General features: G+C 36.9%; 1 protein-coding gene across 3 annotated transcripts in view; it reads left to right on the top strand.

The window, feature by feature from the left end:
* Positions 1 to 26,197, top strand: part of LOC150081598 (tyrosine kinase receptor Cad96Ca-like) — a 222,436-nt gene that overhangs the window by 36,194 nt on the left and 160,045 nt on the right. For 2 of the 3 annotated variants that reach the window (XM_090379461.1, XM_090379460.1), the window contains exon 3: positions 16,868 to 17,019. In XM_090379461.1, coding sequence (XP_090235587.1) covers positions 16,868 to 17,019 — 152 coding nt within the window. Of the gene's footprint in view, positions 1 to 13,527; positions 13,615 to 16,867; positions 17,020 to 26,197 lie in introns of those variants that run through there. The other variant, XM_090379462.1, reaches the window with a different exon arrangement.

The following is a 26,197-nucleotide window of genomic DNA, read 5'->3' as shown; positions in this document are numbered from 1 at the left end:
GGTAATGACGCAAAACTCTCCGAATTTTTCATCTTCTTGAAAGAAATTAAAATGTATGATCAATTCTAATTGCTCCCAGAGCAGTTATCACATGTATACTTACTTACTTTGATAGGCGCAATATGGCCTATGTAGCCCTTGCGACAGAAATCTCAACAATTGAGAACAACTCAATCGATTGATGCCATAATAGTGTCTTTATTGGACGTATTTTAATGTGAGTCACTCTTAACTAACGGTGACTGCTTTAAGTAAGACACATTTCAGTAGTCCTTGGTTAAATTCCTAGCATCTTTCATTTTGTTCATTGCTGTGCTGGCAGCAATACATGTGTCTGCGATGGATATAAGGAACCTACTTAATCTGGCCACATTAAATATGCTGAAATGGGGGAAGAGAATCCCTACACTACGTGCTTCAGAGAATCATCAAGTTTGATAAAAGGAACGTGGTATGATAGCTTAACCCAATTTAACTTCATTACTTATTAGGATCTGTTGAACACATCGTGAAGCCTGATACCAACTAATATTTAATCGAAAGAAATGTGTATGATATCGTCAGACTCGGCCATAGCTTTAGTGTAGTAGGTTTAGCCTTTTCAGCCACTCTTCCAAATTATTTGGAAATGATGTGATCCCCATTAGCATAAATAAGATGATGGAACGATGCAAGTAATCTCAACAAAGTTGTTAGCCACCTTGCACTTTCGAGAAGGATGTACAGTATAACGTGTTGCTAGACTTCAAGAAAGCCGCGAACCATGCTTCACTGAAAAATCATTTAAGTATCACCCAGAAGACCTACAATGAACGGAGCTATTAAAGCCACTTTATCATCCTTTGACACCTGCAAAGTCATAGCTGTTATCGTTTGAGGAAAGTTTTGTAAAATTCTCATGATTATTGATGAATTACAGCTAGAAAATCACATTGAACATCTTGTATGGCCAGGCCCGACGAGAAGGTGGGAGATTAGTAGTCTATAGTACCTGTGCTCACAATTCATTTTTAACACAACTAAGAAAAAAACACAACTAAATTAAAAATGATAAAAATTATCTAATTGATTTATTATTAGGATTGACTTGTTGCTTTTTTATCTTCACATCTACATGCGGATTAAATGTGCACATTGAATATGTGTGCGTTATTCGCTTCGCACCCGGGTTCGTGTTAACTCTGGACTTCCCAGCGTATGATGGAATGGTAGTGACCAGCTCCTGCGATACCTAAATAAAATTTCTGTTTATGCTCCAGGACGACTATATAAGGTTAGAGGAGTTCACAAGATAGAAAGAATGCAAGAACATTATACCGTATTTAGTTGTCACGCTTGCTTTAACTATGGTCACTCAAAGCGTGTGCACTTCTGAACCTTTATGCTTCACCACTCGGCTGTGGAGGCACAATCCAACGTTGTAATAAAAGTCGTGGAAAAAAAGTGCGATAAATCGCATTCAAGTTGCATGAGTCATTTTAGTTACTTGACAGCCATAACCTCAATATTACGGTATTAATTGCGATAGGGAAATCCTCTTGCAGTTTATTTCATCTTTGTCTTGGGGATAAATATTTTCATGGAATACCTGAAAGGAAGTGGCAGCGTAAAACCCCAGTTGTTACTTAAAAAAAAAAACAGTTCTTGCTTATACTCCAGCACAACCACTATGTCAGTGGAGCTGACAATAAATCAGAAATCTAGAGCCCAAGAGTATTTTAGCAGTAATGCATTTATTAGTGCAGTGCATAAATTTTATTTTCTTTAAAAATGGAAAGAACGTATTTATTTTGAATATTACCTCGTATCGAAATAATTTTTGCAATGCCAAGAGACATTCAATAATAAATAAGATTATAGTAAAACACTGAGCCGCGTTTTTTTTTTTTTTTTTTTTTTAAGTTCGCAACAGTTATTTCCATAACTATTTCCTTGAATTTTTTCACGCAATACATATGATATTTGAAAATTTTAACATACTCAAACAAGATTTTATGCATTAAATCAATCATGTAATTGTATCTATTACGAGTATTGTAACTGAACGATCCGTGAAAACTTGCTAATTCTGTTAAAATAGCCTAATCCTATTAACCCTGACATGAAGGATATTGAATCTCTCTCTCTCTCTCTCTCTCACACACACACACACACACACACACACACACACACACACACACAGCTTCCTCCTTGCCAGTTAATTCATCTCTTTTGACAATCCCTTGGCCATTTTCCCAACTGTGGAGGGCACTTTCCCTTCATATACATACTTCGCTGTTAGTATATCTTCGGCATTAAATATTTATTTATTTGTACTTACTTAATTTATTAGATATTTATGCATTATCTAAATTAATGTGTTGAGCATTATTTAAGAAGAGTATTTTTTCGCAATTCTCCTACCCATATTATAGAAGCATATCAAGATCTGGTGTTAATTTGAACCACTAACGAGTGTATTCTTCAGAGAATTGCATTAAAAACACCAAAAAGTGAATGCATGTCTACACTACTAGCAAAGCGATCAAATTTCGTTTGATCGCTTTGCTAGTAGTGGTAATAAAGCGATAACGTTTGACATTAAATAGTGCAGTGCTTTTTGATGAAACTTTTTGTATTGCAAATTGGGTTTAGTTAATTAGACAACTGAATAATACTAATTGTTATATGAATAACGTTGCCTGATGTAATTGTATTTTTGATTTTTGCAAATAGAAAAAAATAATAAAAATTGTTTAAGTAATATGACAAGACTGCAGTAATAAATCAGACACAGCGTGGGTTTAAGTGAGCTAAGGTAAAGCAAGCCTGTACGAGAAGCATGCAAAAGTTCGATGAAATTTACCGGTAAAAGTACTTTGCCGTACGCCTCCGTAGCCAGGTGAGCAGGAGCAGCAGTGTGTGTGTGTAGCACACGCATCTTGATTAGACCGGGATTCGAGCCCGTCACGACCAAATACGGAGGATGCGGAAAGGTCAGGGAATGACCACCGCATATCCCGGAGCAATATGGCCTTAGTTGCTAATGCTCCTAAAAACCAAATAACAAACAAACAGACTTTGCTGTAACGTCATTTGTATTGTTGCTCGCTTGGTGGGTGTTATCGGCCAGGAGTAGAAATTGAATTCCATGAGAGATTGAAACCCTCCCGAAGTGGTGGAGGGGGCTAACCTGACCTTTTTTCCTTTAGAATCACTGGTGGACTAATGAATAAACTACCAGTTTTAAACACACACACCAACCGTTTATGACTTATTGAATAATAAAATAAAATGATAAAAAAGACTGTAAAATAATATTTACAAAAAACTGAAATATAACAAAAATAAAATAAGTAAATAAGTTAAAATACATTAAAATATAAATATAAAAGCGATAAAAAAGACGATAAAAACACTATTAGAGCTTTCGGAGGTGTCTACCTCCTTCCTCAGTAATAGTGAGACTTAAGCGACACATCCTTAAGTACCAGGTTCACGGCACACGTGGATGACCAGGCGCATATTCAGCATTCCTTTCACTTGTACCAGAACCGGAAGTGGTCTGGAGACATGGAAAATTAAAACGTTTATCTCTGGCCAAAACCACCGCCTCAAAAAGGGGGTGAAGCCTAACTCCCCTGTCTCTGTTCATGCTATTGTTACCAGAGGATCCAATCCACAGACTTTCCAGCCACTTGCGGTCCCAGAATCTATGCGCCCGGTCAAGGATGACAGCGTTCTTGGGGGAGATCTGGTGTTGTTTTTCCCAATAGTGCTCGGCAATGGCGGATTTATTGAGCTCTGCAGTCCGTATCGCTCGTGAATGTTCCCCCAGACGGTCCTTGAGACGCCGTCCTGTCTCCCCCCACGTAACATTCCCCACAATCCGGGCATGTGATCTCATATACGACCCCACTAATAGAATCCCTAGTAATGGGGTCTTTGACCTGTGACACTGTGTGCAACCTCCGGCCCGGAAGCTGCACACAGCGTGTCTGAAAGTCGCGAAGCATCCTCGCAATGCGATCTGACAGGCCCGGATAGTAGGGAACATACACTGTGGTAAGCGGTACAGGCGGAACTACCCGATTGGGCTCTTCCTCTCTGTTGTATTTATCAATGACCCTCTGGGGGTAACCGATCTTCATAAGATCCGTCGTGATTTGCCTAATTTCCTTCTCTTCCTCCTCAGGGGTACTGCAATGTGTTCTCACCCTACCCAAAAGTGCTCTGGCCACACTATTTTTATGTTGAACAGTCTGTGCCGTCCTATAATGTGTGTACTGGCCCCTACACATTGGTTTCCTATAAGACTTAGTTCTAAGTCTATATACCATTATGTCCAGAAATGGGAGGGTACCATCTGTTTCTACCTGCGAGGTGAATTTTATAAAGGGGGAGAAACCATTGAGAAACGAGACCACATCTTCCTCTCTCCCCTTCTTTACAATAGTGAACGTGTCATCAACATTTCGTTTCCACTTAGCATAGGGAACTCCAATCTCGCGAAAACCCTATTCTCAGATTCCTCCATAGCCAGATTTGCAACAATAGCGCTGATTGGAGAACCCATGGCTGTGCCGTGAACCTGTTTATACATCACTCTTTGGAAAACCAAGGTTGTACTAGAAAGACATAATTCAACAGCACCACATATATCTTCTATATTTAGGTGAGATCTAGCACTTAAGGTATTATCCTTTTGTAAAGCCAACCTCACACATTCTACCCCATGTGCTATGGGGATACACGTAAATAATAATATAACATCTAATGACATCATCTCGTCCTCCAATCAGCGCTATTGTTGCAAATCTGGCTATGGAGGAATTTGAGAATAGGGTTTTCGCGAGATTGAAGTTCCCTATGCGTAAGTGGAAACGATATGTTGATGACACGTTCACTATTGTAAAGAAGGGGAGAGAGGAAGATGTGGTCTCGTTTCTCAATGGTTTCTCCCCCTTTATAAAATTCACCTCGCAGGTAGAAACAGATGGTACCCTCCCATTTCTGGACATAATGGTATATAGACTTAGAACTAAGGTTTATAGGAAACCAATGTGTAGGAGCCAGTACACACATTATAGGACGGCACAGACTGTTCAACATAAAAATAGTGTGGCCAGAGCACTTTTGGGTAGGGTGAGAACACATTGCAGTACCCCTGAGAAGGAAATTAGGCAAATCACGACGGATCTTATGAAGTGCGGTTACCCCCAGAGGGTCATTGATGAATACAACAGAGAGGAAGAGCCCAATCGGGTAGTTCCGCCTGTACCGCTTACCACAGTGTATGTTCCCTACTATCCGGGCCTGTCAGATCGCATTGCGAGGATGCTTCGCGACTTTCAGACACGCTGTGTGCAGCTTCCGGGCTGGAGGTTGCACACAGTGTCACAGGTCAAAGACCCCATTACTAGGGATTCTAGTAGTGGGGTCGTATATGAGATTACATGCCCGGATTGTGGGGAATGTTACGTGGGGGGAGACAGGACGGCGTCTCAAGGACCGTCTGGGGGAGCATTCACGAGCGATACGGACTGCAGAGCTCAATAAATCCGCCATTGCCGAGCACTATTGGGAAAAACAACACCAGATCTCCCCCAACAACGCTGTCATCCTTGACCGGGCGCATAGATTCTGGGACCGCAAGTGGCTGGAAAGTCTGTGGATTGGATCCTCTGGTAACAATAGCATGAACAGAGACAGGGGAGTTAGGCTTCATCCCCTTTTTGAGGCGGTGGTTTTGGCCAGAGATAAAAGTTTTAATTTTCCACGTCTCTAGACCACTTCCGGTTCTGGTACAAGTGAAAGGAATGCTGAGTATGCGCCTGGTCATCCATGTGTGCCGTGAACCTAGTACTTAAGGATGTGTCGCTTAAGTCTCACTATTACTGAGGAAGGAGGTAGACACCTCCGAAAGCTCTAATAGTGTTTTTATCGTCTTTTTTTATCGCTTTTATATTTATATTTTAATGTATTTTAATTATTTACATATTTTATTTTTGTTATATTTCAGTTTTTTGTAAATATTATTTTACAGTCTTTTATCATTTTATTTTATTTCATTATTCAATCAGTCATAAACGGTTGGTGTGTGTGTTTAAAATTGGTAGTATGAATAATCCCAACCTCAGAGGCCTTATTGCAGAAATGGATAAACTGTATAAACTGTTTTTATTAAGGGGAGGGGGAAAGCAAAGGAAGCCCACACGAGAAGCACGGCAATTTTCGAAAAAGTTTACCGGTGAAACTACGTTACGAACATTTTTTACGACGCCAGAACTTCCAATATGACTGTTCCTGCAGTGCGCAACACACGCTTCTTGATTAGACCGGGGTTCGAGCCCGTCACCACCAAATACGGAGGATGCGGAAAGGTCAGGGAATGACCACCGCATATCCCGGAGCAATATGGCCTTAGTTGCTAATGCTCCCAAAAACCAACCAAAACAAACATGACTGTTCCTGATTCAATTAGTTAATTCAATTAGCGATTCTAAAGAAAAGGTCAGGTTACCCGCCCCTCCACTTCAGGAGGGTTTCAATCTCCCCGTGGGATTCAACTTCTACTCCACACGGATAACACCCACCGTCTGTTAACCGAGCGAGCAACAATACAAATGCCGTTACGGCAAAGTACTGTACTTTTACCGGTAAATTTCATCGAACTTTTGCGTGCTTCTCGTGTAGGCTTTCTTTACCTTAGCCAATGATTTTGATATCATATACAGTAGACTCTCGATTTTCCGGGATAGATGGTAAAAAACAAATTCCGGATAATCGATTTCCCGGTTAATCCAAAAACACAGAAGTCCCCGACATACGTAAGAGATACGTTCCAGGACTTCTTACTTCGTCGAGTTTTACGTAACTCAGGAATGACTAGTAACATATTGCTGTCATATTATTGACAAATCAGAATTCAGCGCGATACTTGTTAACGTTTGACCATTTTCATACATCCTTATTAGTTTAATTGTCTGATCCAAATCGATCGCTTTCCTTTTCTTGGTAGATTTACTAGTACCGTTGTCACTGTCTCTTAGTCGGCACCATGATACGGGTCAAAATGAAATTTTCTGATAACTTCACAGGGTTAAGGCGAAAACTCACTATTATCACTCTGCGCGAGCTCGCATTTTACTAAAGCACATTTCTGAAGGTCACCAAAAAAACAAAAACATTTCCTTCGTTTTATTGGGCTTTTCTGTTAGCACAATCTATTTTATTATAAACGAGTAGTAAACTATCTTATTGCATTTGCGATGATACCGATAGCTGGAATTCTGTTAGTTTTTACGTTATTTATTGATATGTGTGTCCCCTTCATTAAAATCGTCAGTCATAAAAAAACAACATAAATAATTGTAAGAATTTTCTCTTCTTTCCTATTTTTTTTGCTTGTTACTCCGATCTCATTTGTGCGTGTCGTGATCGTCGTTGATTGCTTATTTTATTTATTTATTATTTTATTTTTTTAAATTTTACAATCTTAAAAAAAAAAAAAAAAAATGAAAACAAATTTACGTAAATCCGTAGTTGCGTAAGGCAGGGACTTACTATATCGAAAAATGTTCAGTAACCTACGTAAAAAATATGGCGATAGATAAAAAAACTTACCACGTACTACTCGCGTGTCCAATATGATGCTTTCCTTTATTTTTTTCGATGTATATTTTAAATTTAATAGCTTCCGTTTATTTTTTACAATTTCGCGTATGGATTGGTCACCATTATAATGGTCCATTAGAGATTTAACGGATGCACCGTTTTCAAACTTTTGAATAATTTCCAGTCTTTGTTTAACTGAAAGTGCAAATCTTCTGCGTTTACCCATCATTTTCGCGATTTCTAAACAAAAAAAAAAAATTTTACTATAAAAAAAAATGTCGACATCCATGACATAAATAACGAAACAAAATTTATCTTTTGCTTTGCTACGGAACACAACAATCGACGCGAGCACTAAAACAAACTAAACATTTGTCGTTTTCTTTTTTTTTTTTTTTATTGAGCGGCGGGTGTGAAGACGGCGGGGGTTGCAAGATAATAGACACATTAGTCTCCCAATGACGACTTATAAAGGGCGCCTCTGTAGCCAGGTGGGAAGGAGCAGCAGTGCGTAGCACACGCTTCTTGATTAGCCGGGGTTCGAGCCTGTCACCACCAAATACGGAGGATGCGGAAAGGTCTGGGAATGACCACCGCATTTCCCGGAGCAATATGGCCTTAGTTGCTAATGCTCCTAAAAACCAAATAACAAACAAACTTATAACGCCGGTCCTTGTCGCTTATTTACGACTTGCTTCCGCGTCTGGGGTTCCACAGACAAGGAAAGCTCCTCTCTCACACTATACGTGTATTTTATTTTATTTTATTTTATTTGTTTATTTATTATTATTATTTTTTTATTTTTTTGTTTGTTTGTTTGCGGCGTTGTTCTAGCAATGCATCCTGGATTGGGACTTCTCTGGGTCGGGATAGGCCTTCTCCTCTTTACTCTTTCCCTCTCTTCATCTTATACAAGTTTTTCTTTCCTCTCTGGGAACTCTTTCCCTAGGGAGGAGGGCGTATAGATAGTAGGGGAGGCCTTGCCCTCCTTCTGCTAGGAACGAATACGTGGAGGAAGTCGTCCAGGTAGCCAAAACACATCATCACGCTACAGAACACACACAAGCTCACACACACACACACACACAGTTTTTCTTTCTTATCACTTTCTCCCGTGCGGGATGAAAAACTTTTTTTTCTCTCTCTCTCTTTCTCGCCTTCCTTTTCATCTATCTTCATCCAACATGGGATATTTCTGTGTGGATTTGGATTAAAAAAAAAATAATAATCCCCCCCCCCCTTTTTACACGACACACACTGGCCTTACCTTGACAGTCTGTAAAAACTGAACAGAGCAATGAGGCGGAATTAAGTTTTGTTCTAGGAGCCGCCCATACAAAAATATGAAAAAAAAAAAAAAAAAAATACATATATATATATATATATATATATATATATATATATATATATATATATATATATTTTTTTTTTTTTATGACTTGCAAAATATTTGTTTATACTTATTCTAGTTATTACTTGAAATTTTTGATTTCTGGTTGATTTTTTTTTAATTTGGAGTCTTGAAGTGTCCCGGTAAATCGAGAGTCTGTTGTACTCGTATTTAGGAAAGCTTTTGATACTGTTGCACATGGAAGCCTACTGTACAAATTGGAGCAGTATGGCATTAAGGACAAGTTGCTACAACGGATAAAAGGATGGTTGAGTGGGAGAAGACTGGTAATCCATGGACACTGCTCTTTGTGGATTAATGTTATCAGTGGTATTCCCCACGGGTCCGTGTTGGGGGCCCATTGTTGTTTACTGTAATTATCACTGATATTAATGAAGGTATATCAGGCTTAATGTCAAAGTTTTCAGACTATACGAAGGTTGGTAGGGTTGTTAATGACAGTAAAGACGGCATGCTACTGCAACAGGATCTGGTAAAGTTGAGCAGATGGATTTGAGAGGTGGCAACTGAAGTTTAAAATTGACAAATGCAAATGCTGCATATGGATAGCAGTAACCCCTGAGTGTAGTACTAACTGTGCGGTACTCCACTTAGGGTAGTGGAGAATGAAAAAGACTTGGGGTTATTGTGCAGATATGAAGTTTTTTGAGCAGTGCAGACAGGCTGCAAGAGTAGCTCATGGTGTCTTACTGGTCGCGTACAGATCTGGAGGCCTAATTTTATGAAGGATGTAGAGTTGCTAGAACGAGTACAGAGAAGGGTAACAGGACTAGTGAGGGGAACAAAGGGGTGCTCTTACCAAGAAAGGCTCAAGTTCTGCAAACTGCGGCGTGTGGAGACTAGGCACCTGCGAGGTGATCTGATTGAGGTGTATAAGGCCTTGAATGGTTTGAACAGGCTCAATGCTGATGGGATTCTTTCTCTTGCTTAGATTATGAACCCGAGGTAGCACAGTGATATCGTCACCGTCCTCCCCACACCGGGTGGAAAAGGCCCGGGTTCGAAACCTGTCGATGACGCGAGGAACTTTAAGGTCCCCCCCCCCTCTCCGTGGCTGAGTTAGTCGGTTTCAGGCGTAGACATCAAAGTTTTTTTTTCGTACAGCAAAACAGGCAAATCGACCATTGAACACACGCAATTTACAGACACAAATACGGGTAGATGTATTAAATTACGGATGACCGTAATTTAATATTAATAATTTATTCGGATTATAATAATTTGAACCTGAGGGGGAAAAATCAAATTGAGGAAAGACAGTTGTAGAATTGATGTGCGAAAATTTGCCTTTAGCCAGCGCGTAGTTGATTGCTGGAACAACCTTCCATCTGTTGTGGAAGTTGATAGCTTACGTTAATTTAAGGAAGAACTGGACAAACTTTTCGGAGCGAATGGATGGGTGAAACGTGAAGGTTTTTTTTTTTTTTTTTTTGGCTTGTGCTGCTTTCTTGTATCATATGCCTCTGCTAATGCATAATATAAATCACTTATGCGCCATCTGGGTTAAATAATATATATATCCAATATGTTAAATTAAATAAAACATAAGCCAGTAGTATGGCAAAAACTGTAGAGCGAAAATTAACATAAAAATAACCCAAATAAACAATCGAGCAAAAAGAAAAAATAGATATAAATAGTAGCCCGTAAACCCTTGTATAATTTCGAACTTTTAATCCAATTAAAACTATACAAAATTTAGACTAATGCCAATTATTTATTAATTTAGCGGTACCCCCCAGAGGTACCAGTTCCGAAAAACGTGAAATATCACCAAAGGATTAAAGGAACTACCAGACGATAACAAAATTAAAATAAAATAGACTGACCATCATGCCCCATATCGACAGAGGACCACGAGGCCAATAATGGTCATGGAATCGCTGCATTTCAATCGCTATACAAATCTTCGCCATGGTTAAAAGATCGAAGTACCAATTCACCCTCCCTCCTCCGATCGATCCACCAATGCAGAGGATTTGCACGGCGGGGGTCCTTATGCAGCGAGAAATAAAATATTTTATTATAATTTAACTTTTGTCAACATTTAATATAATTCAACAGTAATGGGTTGATATGCTAATTTAGCAACGCCTGTGCCGCCATCTATTTTCTTTTTTCTTCTATATAAGCTGATTCAGCTTACAGTATGTCAGTGGTGTGGCTCTGCTCTAGAGTGCTGTCTGTTCTATTTTTTATTTCTCGCTGCATAAGGACCACTGCCGTGCAAATCCTCTGCATTGGTGGATCGATCGGAGGAGGGAGGGTGAATTGGTACTTCGATCTTTTCACCATGGCGAAGATTTGTATAGCGATTGAAATGCAGCGATTCCATGACCATTATTGGCCTCGTGGTCCTCTGTCGATATGGGGCATGATGGTCAGTCTATTTTATTTTAATTTATTTTGATTTTGTTATCGTCTGGTAGTTCCTATAACCCTTTGGTGATATTTCACGTTTTTCGGAACTGGTACCTCTGGGGGGTACTGCTAAATTAATAAATAATTGACATTAGTCTAAATTTTGTATAGTTTTAATTGGATTAAAAGTTCGAAATTATACAAGGGTTTACGGGCTACTATTTATATCTATTTTTTCTTTTTGCTCGATTGTTTATTTGGGTTATTTTTATGTTAATTTTCGCTCTACAGTTTTTGCCATACTACTGGCTTATGTTTTATTTAATTTAACATATCGGATGTATTTCAGCTTCATATGGAGGAATTGCATGTCGCTGCCTCTAATGAATGCTTAACTATTTATTTACTTATTTCATTATAATTTAATTTTATTTAATATAATTCAATGATTGTGTGTGTGTGTGTGTGTGTGTGTGTGTGTATATATATATATATATATACACACAATTTTTGTCAACAATATTTCTATCGCATACGGTTTAATTTAACTGCTTCATTGTACAAAAGGATTGCCACGAAAGGCTCCCCAACTGAGAATAAAGATGGTGATAACACAGTAATATAGAACAAATCCTCAGTGGAGTGAAAACATTCTTGAGCTTTGTCCTACATGATCAAGAACTAGATTAGACCATCAACATAAATCATTTAATTATTATTATTATTATTTTTTTTTTTTTTTTTGCGTGAAATGCACTTATAAATCTACTGTGATATATTTTATTTACTAAATTCACGGCATTGACTTATTGGCGTTTCCTCTTTTTGCAGCGTTCTGGCATGTATCAAGGGCAGCCGTCTCCTAATACTAAACCATTAATTTAACCCTCCTTGTAAACTGCTCATTAATTTAAGCCGCCTTGTTAACAGTTGTTCTACATGTATATGTGGTTAAAATAACAAATACGATATCGACAACCGGTTTTCAAGGTTTGTCTGGCTAATCAAACTCCAGACGGAAATACAAAAATAAACCAACGATAATGTAAAACACACCCTTCGGATCAGATTTGAATTTTTGTGAAATGTGAAAAGGTACTGCTGGGAAAGCGTCATCATCATGTCCACTAATAACACATTACGGTTAACTCGAGGAGTTGAATCTACTATTTCACGATCTAAGTAGGCTGTGGTGGGAATAACCTTGAAAAAGGCTACTGAGCTTAGCAGCCAGGTTCGTGAACGTGGAAGCCGTTGTTCTAATCTATTTGAGACTCAAAGCATTTATTTTCTTATAAATGCATAAAAATGGCATTTAGAGAGAGCTGTTTCAAACGCGTGTCTCCTAGGTGTTAAAATTTATTAGATGTGATATGCACTTCTTGTTTTTATACTCTAAATTTGTAACTATAATACGTTACGTACTGAGAATGCGAAAATGCCAAATCACCACATATTAGGATAAACGGGACTATGTAACAGTTTTATACAGCATTTCATAGGCTTTTATTTGGCTCATCTAAAAATATCTGGAGAGCGATTAAAAGTTCATTAAAAATAAATTTTCTTTCGACATATCCTGATTATATTCAATGAAATTTTTATCAAATTTTATATTAAATTATTTCGTAACATATCTACATAGAATGCTACTTAAAATAATACTGTACATTAGTTTAAAAATTCGAATTTTATACGTCTTTTGTTTAGAGTATTCAATATCTTTTTCATATAATTTAATATCGAGCTATTTAGAATAATTAAAAATCATTAAATAATAATTTAAACTCGTCGTAACTCTGTGCACATTACCTGTCTTGTTTCAACTTATTCTAGATGTCGCTGTTTTATTTTACTTTTGTATTGCTGCGTGCGTTCAGAGTCGTAACTAGGGTGGGGCGTCAGCGCCAGGTGCAGCATATTAAGGGCGAATCCGACCAGTTATATATTTTAAAATTGCTTCATTTTTGATTTCATTATAGTTGGACCTGTTGTTCTTCTTTATAGCGAATTTTTTTTTAATTCCTTTGGCAATTATATTTAAAAAGGTTCTGTAGAATAAAGAATTTCCATATAACGGACGGATTATGAGACTTAACTTTGTATACTTTGTTTCCACCTCTGGCCGTTAGACAATTTTAGCAATTAAACGGTAAAGGTAAAGTGCAGCCATTATCAACCCACTGCAGGATGGAAGCCTCCTCAACAATTCATTTTGAGGGAAATGGCCCAGGGGCTCACATCTGGTGAGTATGGGCTTGGCACACCCAGGGTCCTGAGCTGGTTATCATTCTTCTCTTTCTTGGTGATTTCCTTCTCTCTCTCTCTCTCTCAGGGGTAACTCAGAATTTTTTTTTTTTTGGCTGGTGCAGCAAAAGCCTTAGGCTTACTTGCACCATATGGCTAATAATAATAATCTGCCACGCTGGTCCGGTGTGGGTTGGCAGATCGACCGTATTCAGCAGTCAGGGACTTGAACCCCGGCTCCTCAAAGAGCGTGTGCTACTGCACTCCTGCTCCTGACCACTCGGCTACGGAGGCCCTCCTTTAGCAATTAGAAAGCGCAAATTATGGGTTAAAGGGATTACTGTTCCACAATGTAAGTGGAACGTAAGACGTATGCAGCCACCTATTCCACATACCGAGAAGTCATGCTAGTCAACTTCTTTCGATAGCCAGTCAAAAGATTAAGGTGTATTCCCGACACGGATAATAGCTTCTGGTCAACTTGTATTCTTTATTCAAAATAAATATTTTATTAAAAGAAATACTGCATTCATTATCTTTGTACGTGCTACTTATGATACCAAAAATCCTTTGTGAGAGTGGAAAAAAAAAAAAAAAAAAAACCTTATATCCAAAATTATTGGAAAAAAAAAAAATTTTCATGATTTATAATCACTTACGGGAAAAAATATCAGGGGAAAACAGTATTTTACAAATTTCGAAAATAACAGAGAAATCCAATTACAAACTTGTATAAAGTATGGCCCGTTTTGTGACGTTACACCTCTGAGCTTTTTGGTCAGTGCTAATTTTTCAAATCTGTTGATATTTCAACAGATATTTGAAAAAAAATCAGGATATAAAATCTGTAACCCCTTTACAGCTTCTCCAATTCGTTCATGAGTATTGTCTAATTAGAAGCGGATTAAGGTCGGTTGAGGTCCCGGCGCAGAAGAAAATATTGGGCCCCTTAAAAAAACAGAGAGAGACAGGGAAAATAAAAATGCATGTTAACCATTATATTTTTTAAATAAATAAAAAAATATTATGTACTATTAATGTTTTATTTCCAATAAAATTTGAATATAATATATGTATTATATTATATTCGAGTCTTTTTTTCAGCCCCTGATAGATGTCGTTTCATTTTTCTAGCTACCATTGTTAGCCTACTAATGAAAAAGAAAAATATAAAATTTCATAGTCTGAATGATTAGAATACTAGAGAAGAGATTTTTTGTTATAGTGCAATAAATTAATGATTAATTAAAATTCAAAAAAATATTCATAAACTACGAAAATCCAGGCGCTGATGTAACAACAGGAATTAATTTTATTATTATTATTATTAGCCATATGGTACAAGGAAGCCTGAGGCTTATGCTGCACCAGCCAAAAAAAAAAAAAATCCACGAGTTACTCTGAGAGAGAAGTAGAAATGAATCACCAAGAAAGAGAATATCTTAATATAATTTCAACAATATACGATATACGCGTATATCGTAAGTCTGCACAGCAGGAGAACCTTTGTAAGTAAATAAAATAAATAAATTTTCTGTTTATACTCCGGGACGACCAAACGGTCAGAGGAGTTCCAAGATAGCCAGAATACTTGAAAAAGCACCGTATTCAGCAGTCACGGGCTAGAACCCCGGTCACTCAAGGCACGTGTACTTATGCACCCGCGCACCTGACCACTAGGCTACGGCGGCGTACAAAGTAGCAAATACGATTCTATTGCTCCGATGAGCGGTAGCGCGGCCGCGCGGGGCCTATGCAGCGTAGTAATGAAAATAAGCGAATATAAACATACTATCAGGTTTTACCGCCGATTGTGAACTTGTACGTAATTAAAATTGCACATATGAAACCAAACTTGGTGTCATTAAAAAAAAAGTGTAAAGTTGGGGTTTTGAGGGCCCTTCAGAAGTCGGGGCCCAGGGCGCGCGCCCGGTGCGCCCGCCGTTAAATCCGCCTCTGTGTCTAATAGAATCTTATCGAAATATAGAAATTAGCACTATGAATTTTTCTTACCCTGCCTTTAACAGTAGCTTCTTGTGAAAGGTCCTTCAAAGAGAGAAAATTTCAATTAAAATAATACACCTTCATTGCATATTTTTTTAGTTTTTGTTATAATATTAAAAGTACTATTTTTTGCAATTTTTTTTTTTGTTCTCTATAATTTTATACTAGATACATAAACTATCTGGTCTTCTAATTTCTTTGTAGTTTATATAGAATTATTCTCTGTAGATATAAACAAATATTTGTAAGTTTCTTTTTCTTTGATATTTTTGTTATATTCATTGTATTATTTAAATATATTTTATTAATAAATATATATAAAATATATGCAAATTGTAGACTGTTGCAACAGATTTTTTTTATAAATTCATAAAGATTGCAGAGGTGTAGCAGGGGGGGGGGGCAGAGAGGTCCCCCATGTGCCAAGCTTTAGGGGTACAAAATGAAGGAATTATCTATCACAATCAGGGGTGCCAGGAAGACATTGTCCCTAAGCATCAACAACCCTAGCTACGCTACTGAAAGATTGACTACCTGCATATAATGGGAGCATACTTATATCATGTTTGCCTCAGGTGTAGGATTGCCTAGTTCCAGTTCTGCGTGCATTCATGACTTCATTTGCCACTATGATCAAATAATTTATATTATTGTGCTAAATAAACAAAATATCATCCAGCTATTTTTCTTTTATTTCTCCTAAAAAGAAACTGTCATTCATTAAAAATTTGACACGAATGACTGATTTAAAGATCCCACAAAAGGTTGGACTTATGTTATTGAGGGACTATCTTATTAGCCTCATTGAAGCTCTGTCATTCTTCACCTCTCATGAATTTCATTGGTAGGGTGTTAATTGTGATCTGTCCCTCCACATAGCCAACCTTTTTATGTTTTTTGAGCATAAAGTTGCCTAATCAAACAATATCTAATAAAAGGATAAGGTAATCTGTATGAAAATTATCCTTTCTCTCTCATAAAAGGATGAGGGAGAATAAGAAATCAGTGTACAGAATTCTAATTTCCATAAAATGTTGTTGGCAATTTGTGAATAGCCTGTTACATCTGTAATCAGTGGTTTTCGTGATCTTCATGAACAGTGAATGACAGCTTGATCAGCTTGACTACTCTCAATAGCATAAGTGTTAGTCATTTTACTTTTGCCCAGAATTTTTATTTTTGTCGCATAAGTTTATTTTACTTCAGTTTTACTGAGAGAATCTTATTTCATATTTTGTTGCATAACAGGTAGTCGAATTGCTACAGTCCAGACACGAGATGAGGACCATGATCGCATTGAATATGGCATCGAACCTGCTCTTTATCTGGATGGGTCAGGATATTTTCGAATTAGCAAACAGAGTGGGGAGGTATTCCTAGCATCATCCCTTGCTGGACAGGTAAGGTTTGCTTTTAATTGTTTACTATATTAACTATTTCAGTGCGACTGTCTTCTCAGCGAGGCATGCTATGGATTTATCATGATTGCTTGCAATTTGATACGATACCCAGCAGATAGCTCACCGTATCACGGGACTTGTAGATCTGGAATTTTTGTTGTGCAGAAGGGATGGGAATAGGGAATAAAAATCTGGTCACTTCAAAGTTGAATATATTAGACATCTAGATTATAGGAAGCCTAATCTTGAGGATGTTCTGGTTGCAGAGCTTGAACTGTTCAGGATGTAATCATTTAATATTACATTAATTTCATCAACTACTGAATCACTCCATTCATAATGCAAGAGTCTTCTGTGTGATGTGATATAAAAATGTAGGTTCACTGTAATTGGTGACATGTCAACAGTGGCACGTTTCTCATCCAGTACGTTAATGCCCTACTTTCAATCCTTAAATTCTTGAACTGTCCGGGGATGGGGGAAAAAAATCGCCACAGTGCATAGCAATTTCAGATGGTCCCAGGGTCAGAAATTGGCTACTATGTTACCTTGGTGAAATTGTGTGGTTTAACATAAGATTCTTTCTTGAAAATATCGTTGCAAGGTATTTTCTAATCAACAGCATGCTATATTCATAGTATGCTGTTGTTTAGCCACCTATTCCACATACCAAGAAGCCACCATATTATGTGAAAGTGATGGTATGAAACCTGCCTCCAACCTTTAGAATTGATGTAATGTTCTCACAGAGCAGTTAGCAGTACCATTTGGCTGCCACAGTCTACCCCAAATAGTTGTGATGTTTTTCTCTCTGCAGTTGAACTAACCTGGGGGGGGGGACATCAGAAAAATGTGAATGTCTGGAGTGTAAATGGCGAATTTTGCTAAAATTGTTATTTTGATAAGTATTTGTACCCTCATATATAGGGTGTATAAAGTTTGCATGATTTTTCCTTAATTATTTAAATGTATCTTCTGTAAGATACATTTAAAGAATTCTGAAGTGTTATTTTTTACAATCAATTATATTCTGTGTTAGGAACACTTGCAGTCATTCAGTTCATCCACATAGAAATAGAAAGTAAATATAATTATTTACTTTTAAATTAATATAAACAGTCATTCAGTGGCTTGATTTTTGAGCTACTGAATAACCCGAGAGTTCTCCAGATTTATTGTTTCCATTTTTCTGGGGGTGAGAGGAGGAGCTGTAGGGTAAGGCATATATTGAAGCATTTAGTTGTACATCTTGAAACCCAGAATGTTTTAATGTTTTCCAGATAAAGTTAAATAAGCTAGGCAGAACTCTTTATTTACTCTATTTCCATTGAATTGCAATGTATAATATACAGTGAAACTTCCCTTTAACGGACAGCCATGGGGAATGAGAATGTGTCTGCTAGAGAGAAGTGTTCGCTAACAAGAAGTCTGAGGGAGAAAAAAAAAAGAAATAAATAAAAATCGTTAAATGTTTAATGTAAAATTAAATTAAAATATATACAGATTTTGCACAATATTTTTGTAAATAATATACATACAATTATGCTATGCATATTATGACTTTATCTTAAGAAAAATACATACAGTAATCACTTATTTTCTTCTGCACCTTCTTCTGGCTGATAATTTTGTTTTCAACATTTGTTTGGAGTGAAGAAACCATCGAAAGTTCTTCAGCGGCAGAAAATATTTTTAAACGATTGATTTGTACGAGCGCTTCTATTTTCATCGGTGGTTCATCGTTTATGTTCTTCATCCTCATTGACCTCCTTCCATTTCTTCATCCTCATGAGGAACTTCTTGAAAAATATTCATGTTAATGGCGTTGATATCTAGAGCACCATCTTCTGTAGTGAGATTCGAGTCTATATCTTTGTAGCCAGGGTCACTTGTAGCGGAAGTATCGTACATTATCAATAAATGTTGAAGTTCTTGTTCTTCTTGGTGCTCCACATTGCTGTTCACAACTTCAATTTTTGCATTTGAGAAGCCAGACTTTACAAAAGAGTTCACAACAGTTTGTTTTCTAATTGTGTTTACTGAAGAGGAAATCCATTGAATCACATCTAGGATGCTGAGTTTCTTTGCAAGGTCACTCGCACATGTTACATCGTTCATGTTTGCAATGAGATGTCTTAAAACACGTTTTCTGTAGTGAAGTTTAAAACTTTTTATTATCCCTTGATCCAAGGGCTGACACTCTGCAGATGTGTTTGGTGGCAGAAAAATGATTTGAATGTTGGACAATTCAATGTGCGGGTGAGATGCAACATTATCCATGAAAAGAATAATTTTTCTGTTTTGACGAATCGTGTTTTGGTTAAAGTGACTTATCCATTCGCACATGATATCTTGTGTCATCCACGCTTTTTTATTAGACTTCCAGTCAACATTCAAAAGATTCAACTTTATGCCCTTGAAACAACGAGGATTTTGTGGTTTTCCTATAACAAGAGGTTGTTCAAAGTCTCCCAGCATATTTGTACACAATAGTATTGTCAAGCGTTCCTTAGAAATTTTTCCGCCCTGACACTATTTTTTTGTCCATCATACGCATTAATGAGTTCGATTTTATCTTTTAAAGTTAAATGTTTACGGGGGGGACATGATTATGCCCTTGGATTAAAATGATTGGAATAAATCACTTCCAAATCTGTTATTTTATTTACCCTTCAATGGACACTGCTCTTCGTGGACTGTTATTAGTGGAGTCTCCCAGGTTTCAGTGTTGGGTCCATTGTTTTCTGTATTTATTAATGATGGTATATCAGACTTAATGTCCAAGTTTGCAGACGATATGAAGGTCGGCAGGGTTGTTAATGACACTGACAGTATGCTGCTGCAACAGGATCTAGAAAAGTTGAGCAGATGGGCTAAGAGATGGCAACTGAAGTTTAACATTGACAAATGTAAAGTACTACATATGGGAAGCAGTAACCCCAGAGTAATGTATCAACTGTATAGTTACTACACTGATAGTGGTAGAGAATGAAAAGGACCTGGAGGTAATTGTGCAGGCAGATATGAAGTTTTCTGAGCAGTGCAGATGGTCTGCAAGAATAGCTAATGATGTCTTGTCAATGATATATAGGAATTTTTTTTCTAGCAGGGGTAAGGAGGTGATTATCCCTCTGTATAAGGCAATGGTCAGGCCACACCTTGAGTACTGTATACAGGTTTGGAGGCCTCATTTTAAGAAGGATATAGAACTGTTGGAACAAGCACAGAGAAGGGCAGCAAGATTAGTGAATGGTGGAACAAAGGGTTGCTCTTACAAAGAAAAGATTAAGTTTTGCATATTAGTGTGTCTGGAGACTAGGCACTTGCAAAGTGATCTGATTGAGGTGTATAAAGCCTTGAATGGTTTGAGCATGCTCAATGCTGATGGGATTTCAGAATAATTTCCTGAGAAGGCATAAATTCAAATTGAGGAAAGACAGTTGTAGGATAGATGTGTGGAAGTTTGCCTTTAGCCAGCAGGTGGTTGATTGCTGAAACAAACTTCCATCTGTAATTGTAGTAGTTGATAGCTAAAATAGATTCAAGACAGAACTAGACAAACAATTTGATGGGTGAAATGATAAGTTTCTTGCATCATGTGCCTTTGCTAATGCTAAATGTGGGCAAAATAAATGATATAATTTCTTATGCTAACAAACATTATAAGAAACATTTTACATTTATCAGTATAAAAATGTAAATTAAAATTTAAAGAAAAAATTTAAAATTTTTGTATCTTAAGAGTTAAATGTGATGAAAGTGTATGTCTTAATGCTAGTGAGTATTAAAAGGTTTAGCGTATGTAGGGAAAGTGCCACTTAGGGTTTCCGGAATTACATCTAAAGCGCAAAAGTGGTAATCTTTGATATTCACTTATGTTAACTTTATATATTTAGCAGCTTTATAATATTTGGTATTGACTGAAACAGAATGGAGTTCTTTTTTTTTTGGGTTCAAGACTGATCTTGTTTATATGGTGCTTCCAGGATACAGAGGCTGATTCTTTCAAAACTGGGCATTGAGCTCAAATTCTTCTTTGACAACATTTTCTTTGTCTCTGATGTCTTCATGATTAAATTTTAGTGCAGATAATACTTAATCAAAAAAAAATATTTTTCATGACTCCTTTTGGAATAATAAATTGAAGTCTGAAAGCTGTTTTCCATTGATTTAAAAATTGATGTGAAAATTCTTTATAACAAAATCTAAGGATGGGTTGTAAGGCTGCATAAGAGAAGTATTTTCTCTGAATATTGTTATTTAACAAATGTTTCTTTACATATCTAGGATAACTCACTGAAATTGAAAGATTACATTCTACTACATAAACAAGACTTTAAAAGGAGTATTGGCCAAACAGCACTTCCCTTTAAATATATCTTAAAGAAATTTTAAATTCAAAGTATTTCTGTTGAATTGAGTAGGCTGTTTGCTGTTGTGGATACATTTCATCTCCTAGTTTCGCTTAGCTGCTCCAGAATAGAGAACATGGGTTTGAGGAAGCTGTCAACAAGTAATATGGTCCTGTTTTTACACAAATCATGTCTGACTGAAAGGCTAAAATTTATTTCTGCTTTTGTATTCTTGGCACTGCAGTGTTTTCTAACAAATGCCCTTGAAGTTCCAAATTATTAATAAAATTAATGGCCTCAGTACCTATATTGAATATTGTTAATGCATGTTTATAACACGTAAACTTAGAAGGGCTTAAGTCTTTCTAAAATTTAGAAAGGCTTAAGTTTAGTGACTAGCATAACCTAACAGTAATAGGGGCATGTGAGGTAAGAAAGCAAGCGTATGAGCTTATGTAGCATTAGCCAAAAAAAAAAAAAAAAAAAATCACACAACCATTCCCTCTAAAAGTTTGTCCAGTTCTTCCTTGAATTTATTTAAGCTATCAACTTCCACAAATACAGATGAAAGTTTGTTCCAGCAATTAACCACCCGCTGGCTGAAAGCAAATTTCTGCACATCTATTCTATAGCTGTCTTTCCTCAATTTGAATTTATGCCCCCTTAGGTCTGTAATCTGAACAAGTGGAAGAATCCCATCAGAATTCAGCGTGCTCAACCTATTCAAGGCCTTGTACACCTCAATCAGATCACTTTGCAGGTGCCTAGTCTCCAGCTGCTGCAATTTGCAGAACTTAAGCCTCCCTTGGTATGAGGAGCCCTTCGTTCCCCTCACCAATCTTGTTGCCCTTCTTTGTACATGCTCAAGCAAATCTACATCCTTCCTAAAATGAGGCCTCCAGACCTGTATGCAGAACTCAAGGTGTGGCCTGACCATTGCCTTATACCAGTGGTTTTCAACCAGGGTGCCGCAGCACACTAAGGTGGCACAACAACATTCTTGGGGCGCCGTGTAATTTGGGTTTCAGTTACTTAAAGTTATTATTATTTTGAAATTTATATATTTATTTCATTATAAAAGGGTACAATATAAAGGGTACGGTACAATATCCATTGTGCCGTATCTTTTTAATTTTGTGGTGATCTATAATTGATCTTTATTTAGTACCTGTATATAAAGAATAAAATTATTATATAGGTATATATTAAAAGGTCGAAAACCACAGTGTTAGGTATTTCTTTTGGCCTAGGGGTGCCATGATAAAATTACTGGGATGCTAAGGGCACCATGAACCGAGAAAGTTTGGGAACCTCTGCCTTATACAGAGGGACAATCACCTCCTTTTCCCTGCTAGCAAAATTCCTATATATCGCTGACAAGACACCATGCCCTACTCTGGCAGCCTGTCTGCATTGCTCAGAAAACTTCATATCTGACTGCACAATTACTCCCAGGTCTTTCATTTTCTACCACCCTAAGTGTAGTACTACACAGTTGGTACGTTCCTCTGGGGTTATTTCTACCCATATGCAGTACTTTGCATTTGTATTTGTACATAGCTGTTTTTTATTGATGCTTAATTACTTTAGTACTTTTCAGTTGACTAATGTATCATATACCATGTAACATATTCAAGTTTGCCTACTCTTCCAACTTGTCCCATCAGTGTTCTTTTATTGACATCTCTTGTTTAATCACAAATTGTTAAATAATAATCATCCCTCTTTTTTTTTTTTAATATTGAAAAATAATTTTGCGATATTTAATAATACAGTGATATTTTATAATATAACCTCTCTAGGATTCTGATACAGTGAAACCTCTCCAAATATATGTGGAACCTTGAACCTTCAGTTCCACATATTTGCCTTTAATGGAGGTGGTTGCCATGCAGAAATATATAAAAAGTTAGATATCACAATATATTGAAAATTAATAGTATAATAGAAATGTCTTATTTTAAAAACATTTTATTTGAAACTCTAAATTATTTTGACGTGAATTATAAAGCCTAAAAACTAAATGAAATTATTTACTTTAATTATAAAAATCTTAAAACTAAACAGAAAATATAAAATACATGTTTTGTTTTTTGTTGAATTGTTTCCTTTTCTAAAATAGTTTCAAAATCAATTAATTGTAACATTTTATTATTACCTAAACTGAAAGATAAATATTAAATGCCAAAACAGTATTTAAACTTGCTTCTTGGAGTTTTAATTTCTTCAAAATATGATTCATTGTTTCTGTTCATACTTTAAACATAAATTGTCATTTTTGACAATTCCTAGTAGAATCATGAAGTTCTATCCAGATTTTTCCACCATTTTCACATGTGACAATATTCTTCAAATTCCATATGTACTTGTACTTGTTTAACATCAGTTCAAACTTCAATTTCCATGTTGGTATTGCAGTTAATTCTGCATTTATTGAAATACTTTTGTATAGTATTTTCACTAACAGTATTCCATGATAATTTTATGTATTCAACAAAGTCTGCTAGTGAAATTTTTTTTAAAAACTAATTCTTCAACATTTCATGCCCCATCCATATTTGCTACTGATGTGTTAAAATATGTAGGTGGTAGAACAATTTAAATGACTTGGTCCAATGATTGACAAACACTTGATGTATTAGCAGGAAGAAATAATACATTGATATTACTTAAATCAAAATTTTGGGATGACATGGAGTCTTATCTAATAATAGTAAGATCTTCCTATTTTCTTTTTACATTTTTTGTAAAAATTACAAAGCCATTCAGAAAAAGTAGCACTCGTCACCTATGATGGTTTTTTATTTTTTTTATTTTATTTTTTTAAATTGGTTCAGTTGGTACATTGTTTATTGGTGTACCAATCAACATTCATAGATGTCATATTCATGTTTATAAAACACCTTGGTTTCAGTGCATGTTAATTATCAATGGTGGTTCTTTTTGTTGTGAAGAATTTGCACACGGTAAGATTGTTACTCTTAGTTGGTTTTATAACCAAAAGGGTGCCTCTGTAGCCAGGTGGGAAGGAGCAGCAATGCGTAGCACATGCTTCTTGATTAGACCGGGGTTCGAGCCCGTCACCACCAAATACGGAGGATGCGGAAAGGTCAGGGAATGACCACCGCATATCCCAGAGCAATATGGCCTTAGTTGCTAATGCTCCTAAAAACCAAAAAAAAAATAATAAAAATAACCAAAAGAATTACATCTTTTAACCACTAACGATTTACTTAGTAAAGCACAATAAGAGGCCAGTTTCATCTACGTTAAAGACTTCTGTGGGTTCATATTGTTGTGTTAAAGATGGCAAATTATGTTCCACGTCATCTTCATTTAAAGATGTACTTTGCCACAGTCTTCAAAACAATGTTATTTCTGTTACAAAATTTACTAAGCGCTCCATTGCTAGCTGAAAACTCTCTCTCTCTCTCTCTCTCTCTCTCTCTCTCTCTCTTTTAAGCTTTTGTAAAATTCAAAGCTTTTTTTTTTTTGTAATATTGGACTGTTTACTGGAATTCCTCCAGCACGAGTGCCGTCAAACCAGGCAAGTGTTAACTCATTAATTTCCTGATACGGTTGATATGTTTCTCTTTGAATATTTTTATTTGCATTCTGAATCCTCTTTTCTTTAATGTTATTTATTTTTTTTTGAATTTCCATTTACCACAATTATGCTTTTCTGCCAACTGTCTTTGCGATAAACCCTTTCCTGCATTTTCTATAACTTTCCCTCATGTTTCTAAATTGAAAATTATTTTGCTTTTTTCTGTCACTTTGTGGCAAAAACATTGCTTCAATATTCAAAGATGGATAAATCAGAAAAACGCCCATGGTAAAAATATGCAAGATTAAACATGTTCAGTGTACCAGTTAATTCAATATTTAAAAAGGAGAGAGAGAGAGAGAGAGAGAGAGAGAGAGAGCGCGAGCGAGCGAGCGATCCTTATCCAAAAAGGTGTATTCCTTGTGGTTTTTTTTTTTTTTTTTTATTGCAGGTTTTCTTTAGGAGTGTTAGCATACATTTATGCAAAAACTGAGAAACTTAATTTCTGTGTACTGTCATACACAGAAATACCATTCATTCCTTCAATCGGTGCATAGTAATAAACATAATATCCAATGCTTTGGCCATGATATACAGTACATACACTGATGAGCCAAAACATTATGACCAGTGAGTTGTTATGCAAATCGAAGCAACTGCAAGTGAACTACGGCACGTGCGCAGGTCGGGACATGGTATAAAAAACACCTGATACTGAGCTCCGTTAATCAGTGTTACACTTGTTCTTCAGATGGGAAAGGCAGTGGACTTAAGTGAGCTTGGCAAAGGCCAAATTATAATGGCTAGATGACTGGGTCAGAGCATATCTGAAATGGCACAGCTGGGGTGCTCATGGTCAGCTGTGGTTAGTACCAACTTGGAAGTGGTCTGAGGAGGGGGAACCCATGAGCCGCATGCGAGGTGTTGGACAACCACAGCTCATTGATGCTCAAGGTGAATGGAGGCTCTCCCGGATGGTATGTGGCAACAAAAGGGAGAGTGTGGTGCAACCAGCCGGTAATCGGAATGCTGGTGATGGGAGTAATGTGTCACAACGCACAGTACATCGAACCGTACTGAAGATGGGGCTGTGTAGCCGCAGGTCGCTCCAAGTGCCCATGCTAACCACGGTTCACCAGTGACGGCGCCTACAATGAGCACACGAGTATCGGAACTGGACCCTGAGTGATTGTAAGAAGGTGGTTTGGTCCGATGAATCACGTTTATTGTTGAACCATGTGGACGGCCTGGTGCATGTGCATCGTTTACCTGGGTATAT

Source organism: Mastigoproctus giganteus, chromosome 8 (assembly GCF_048544385.1).
Source record: "Mastigoproctus giganteus isolate SK-2022 chromosome 8, ASM4854438v1, whole genome shotgun sequence".
NCBI classification, from domain to species: Eukaryota; Metazoa; Arthropoda; class Arachnida; order Uropygi; family Thelyphonidae; genus Mastigoproctus; species Mastigoproctus giganteus.
Note: the sequence above shows the minus strand (reverse complement) of the source record. Positions and strands in the feature narration are given on the sequence as shown.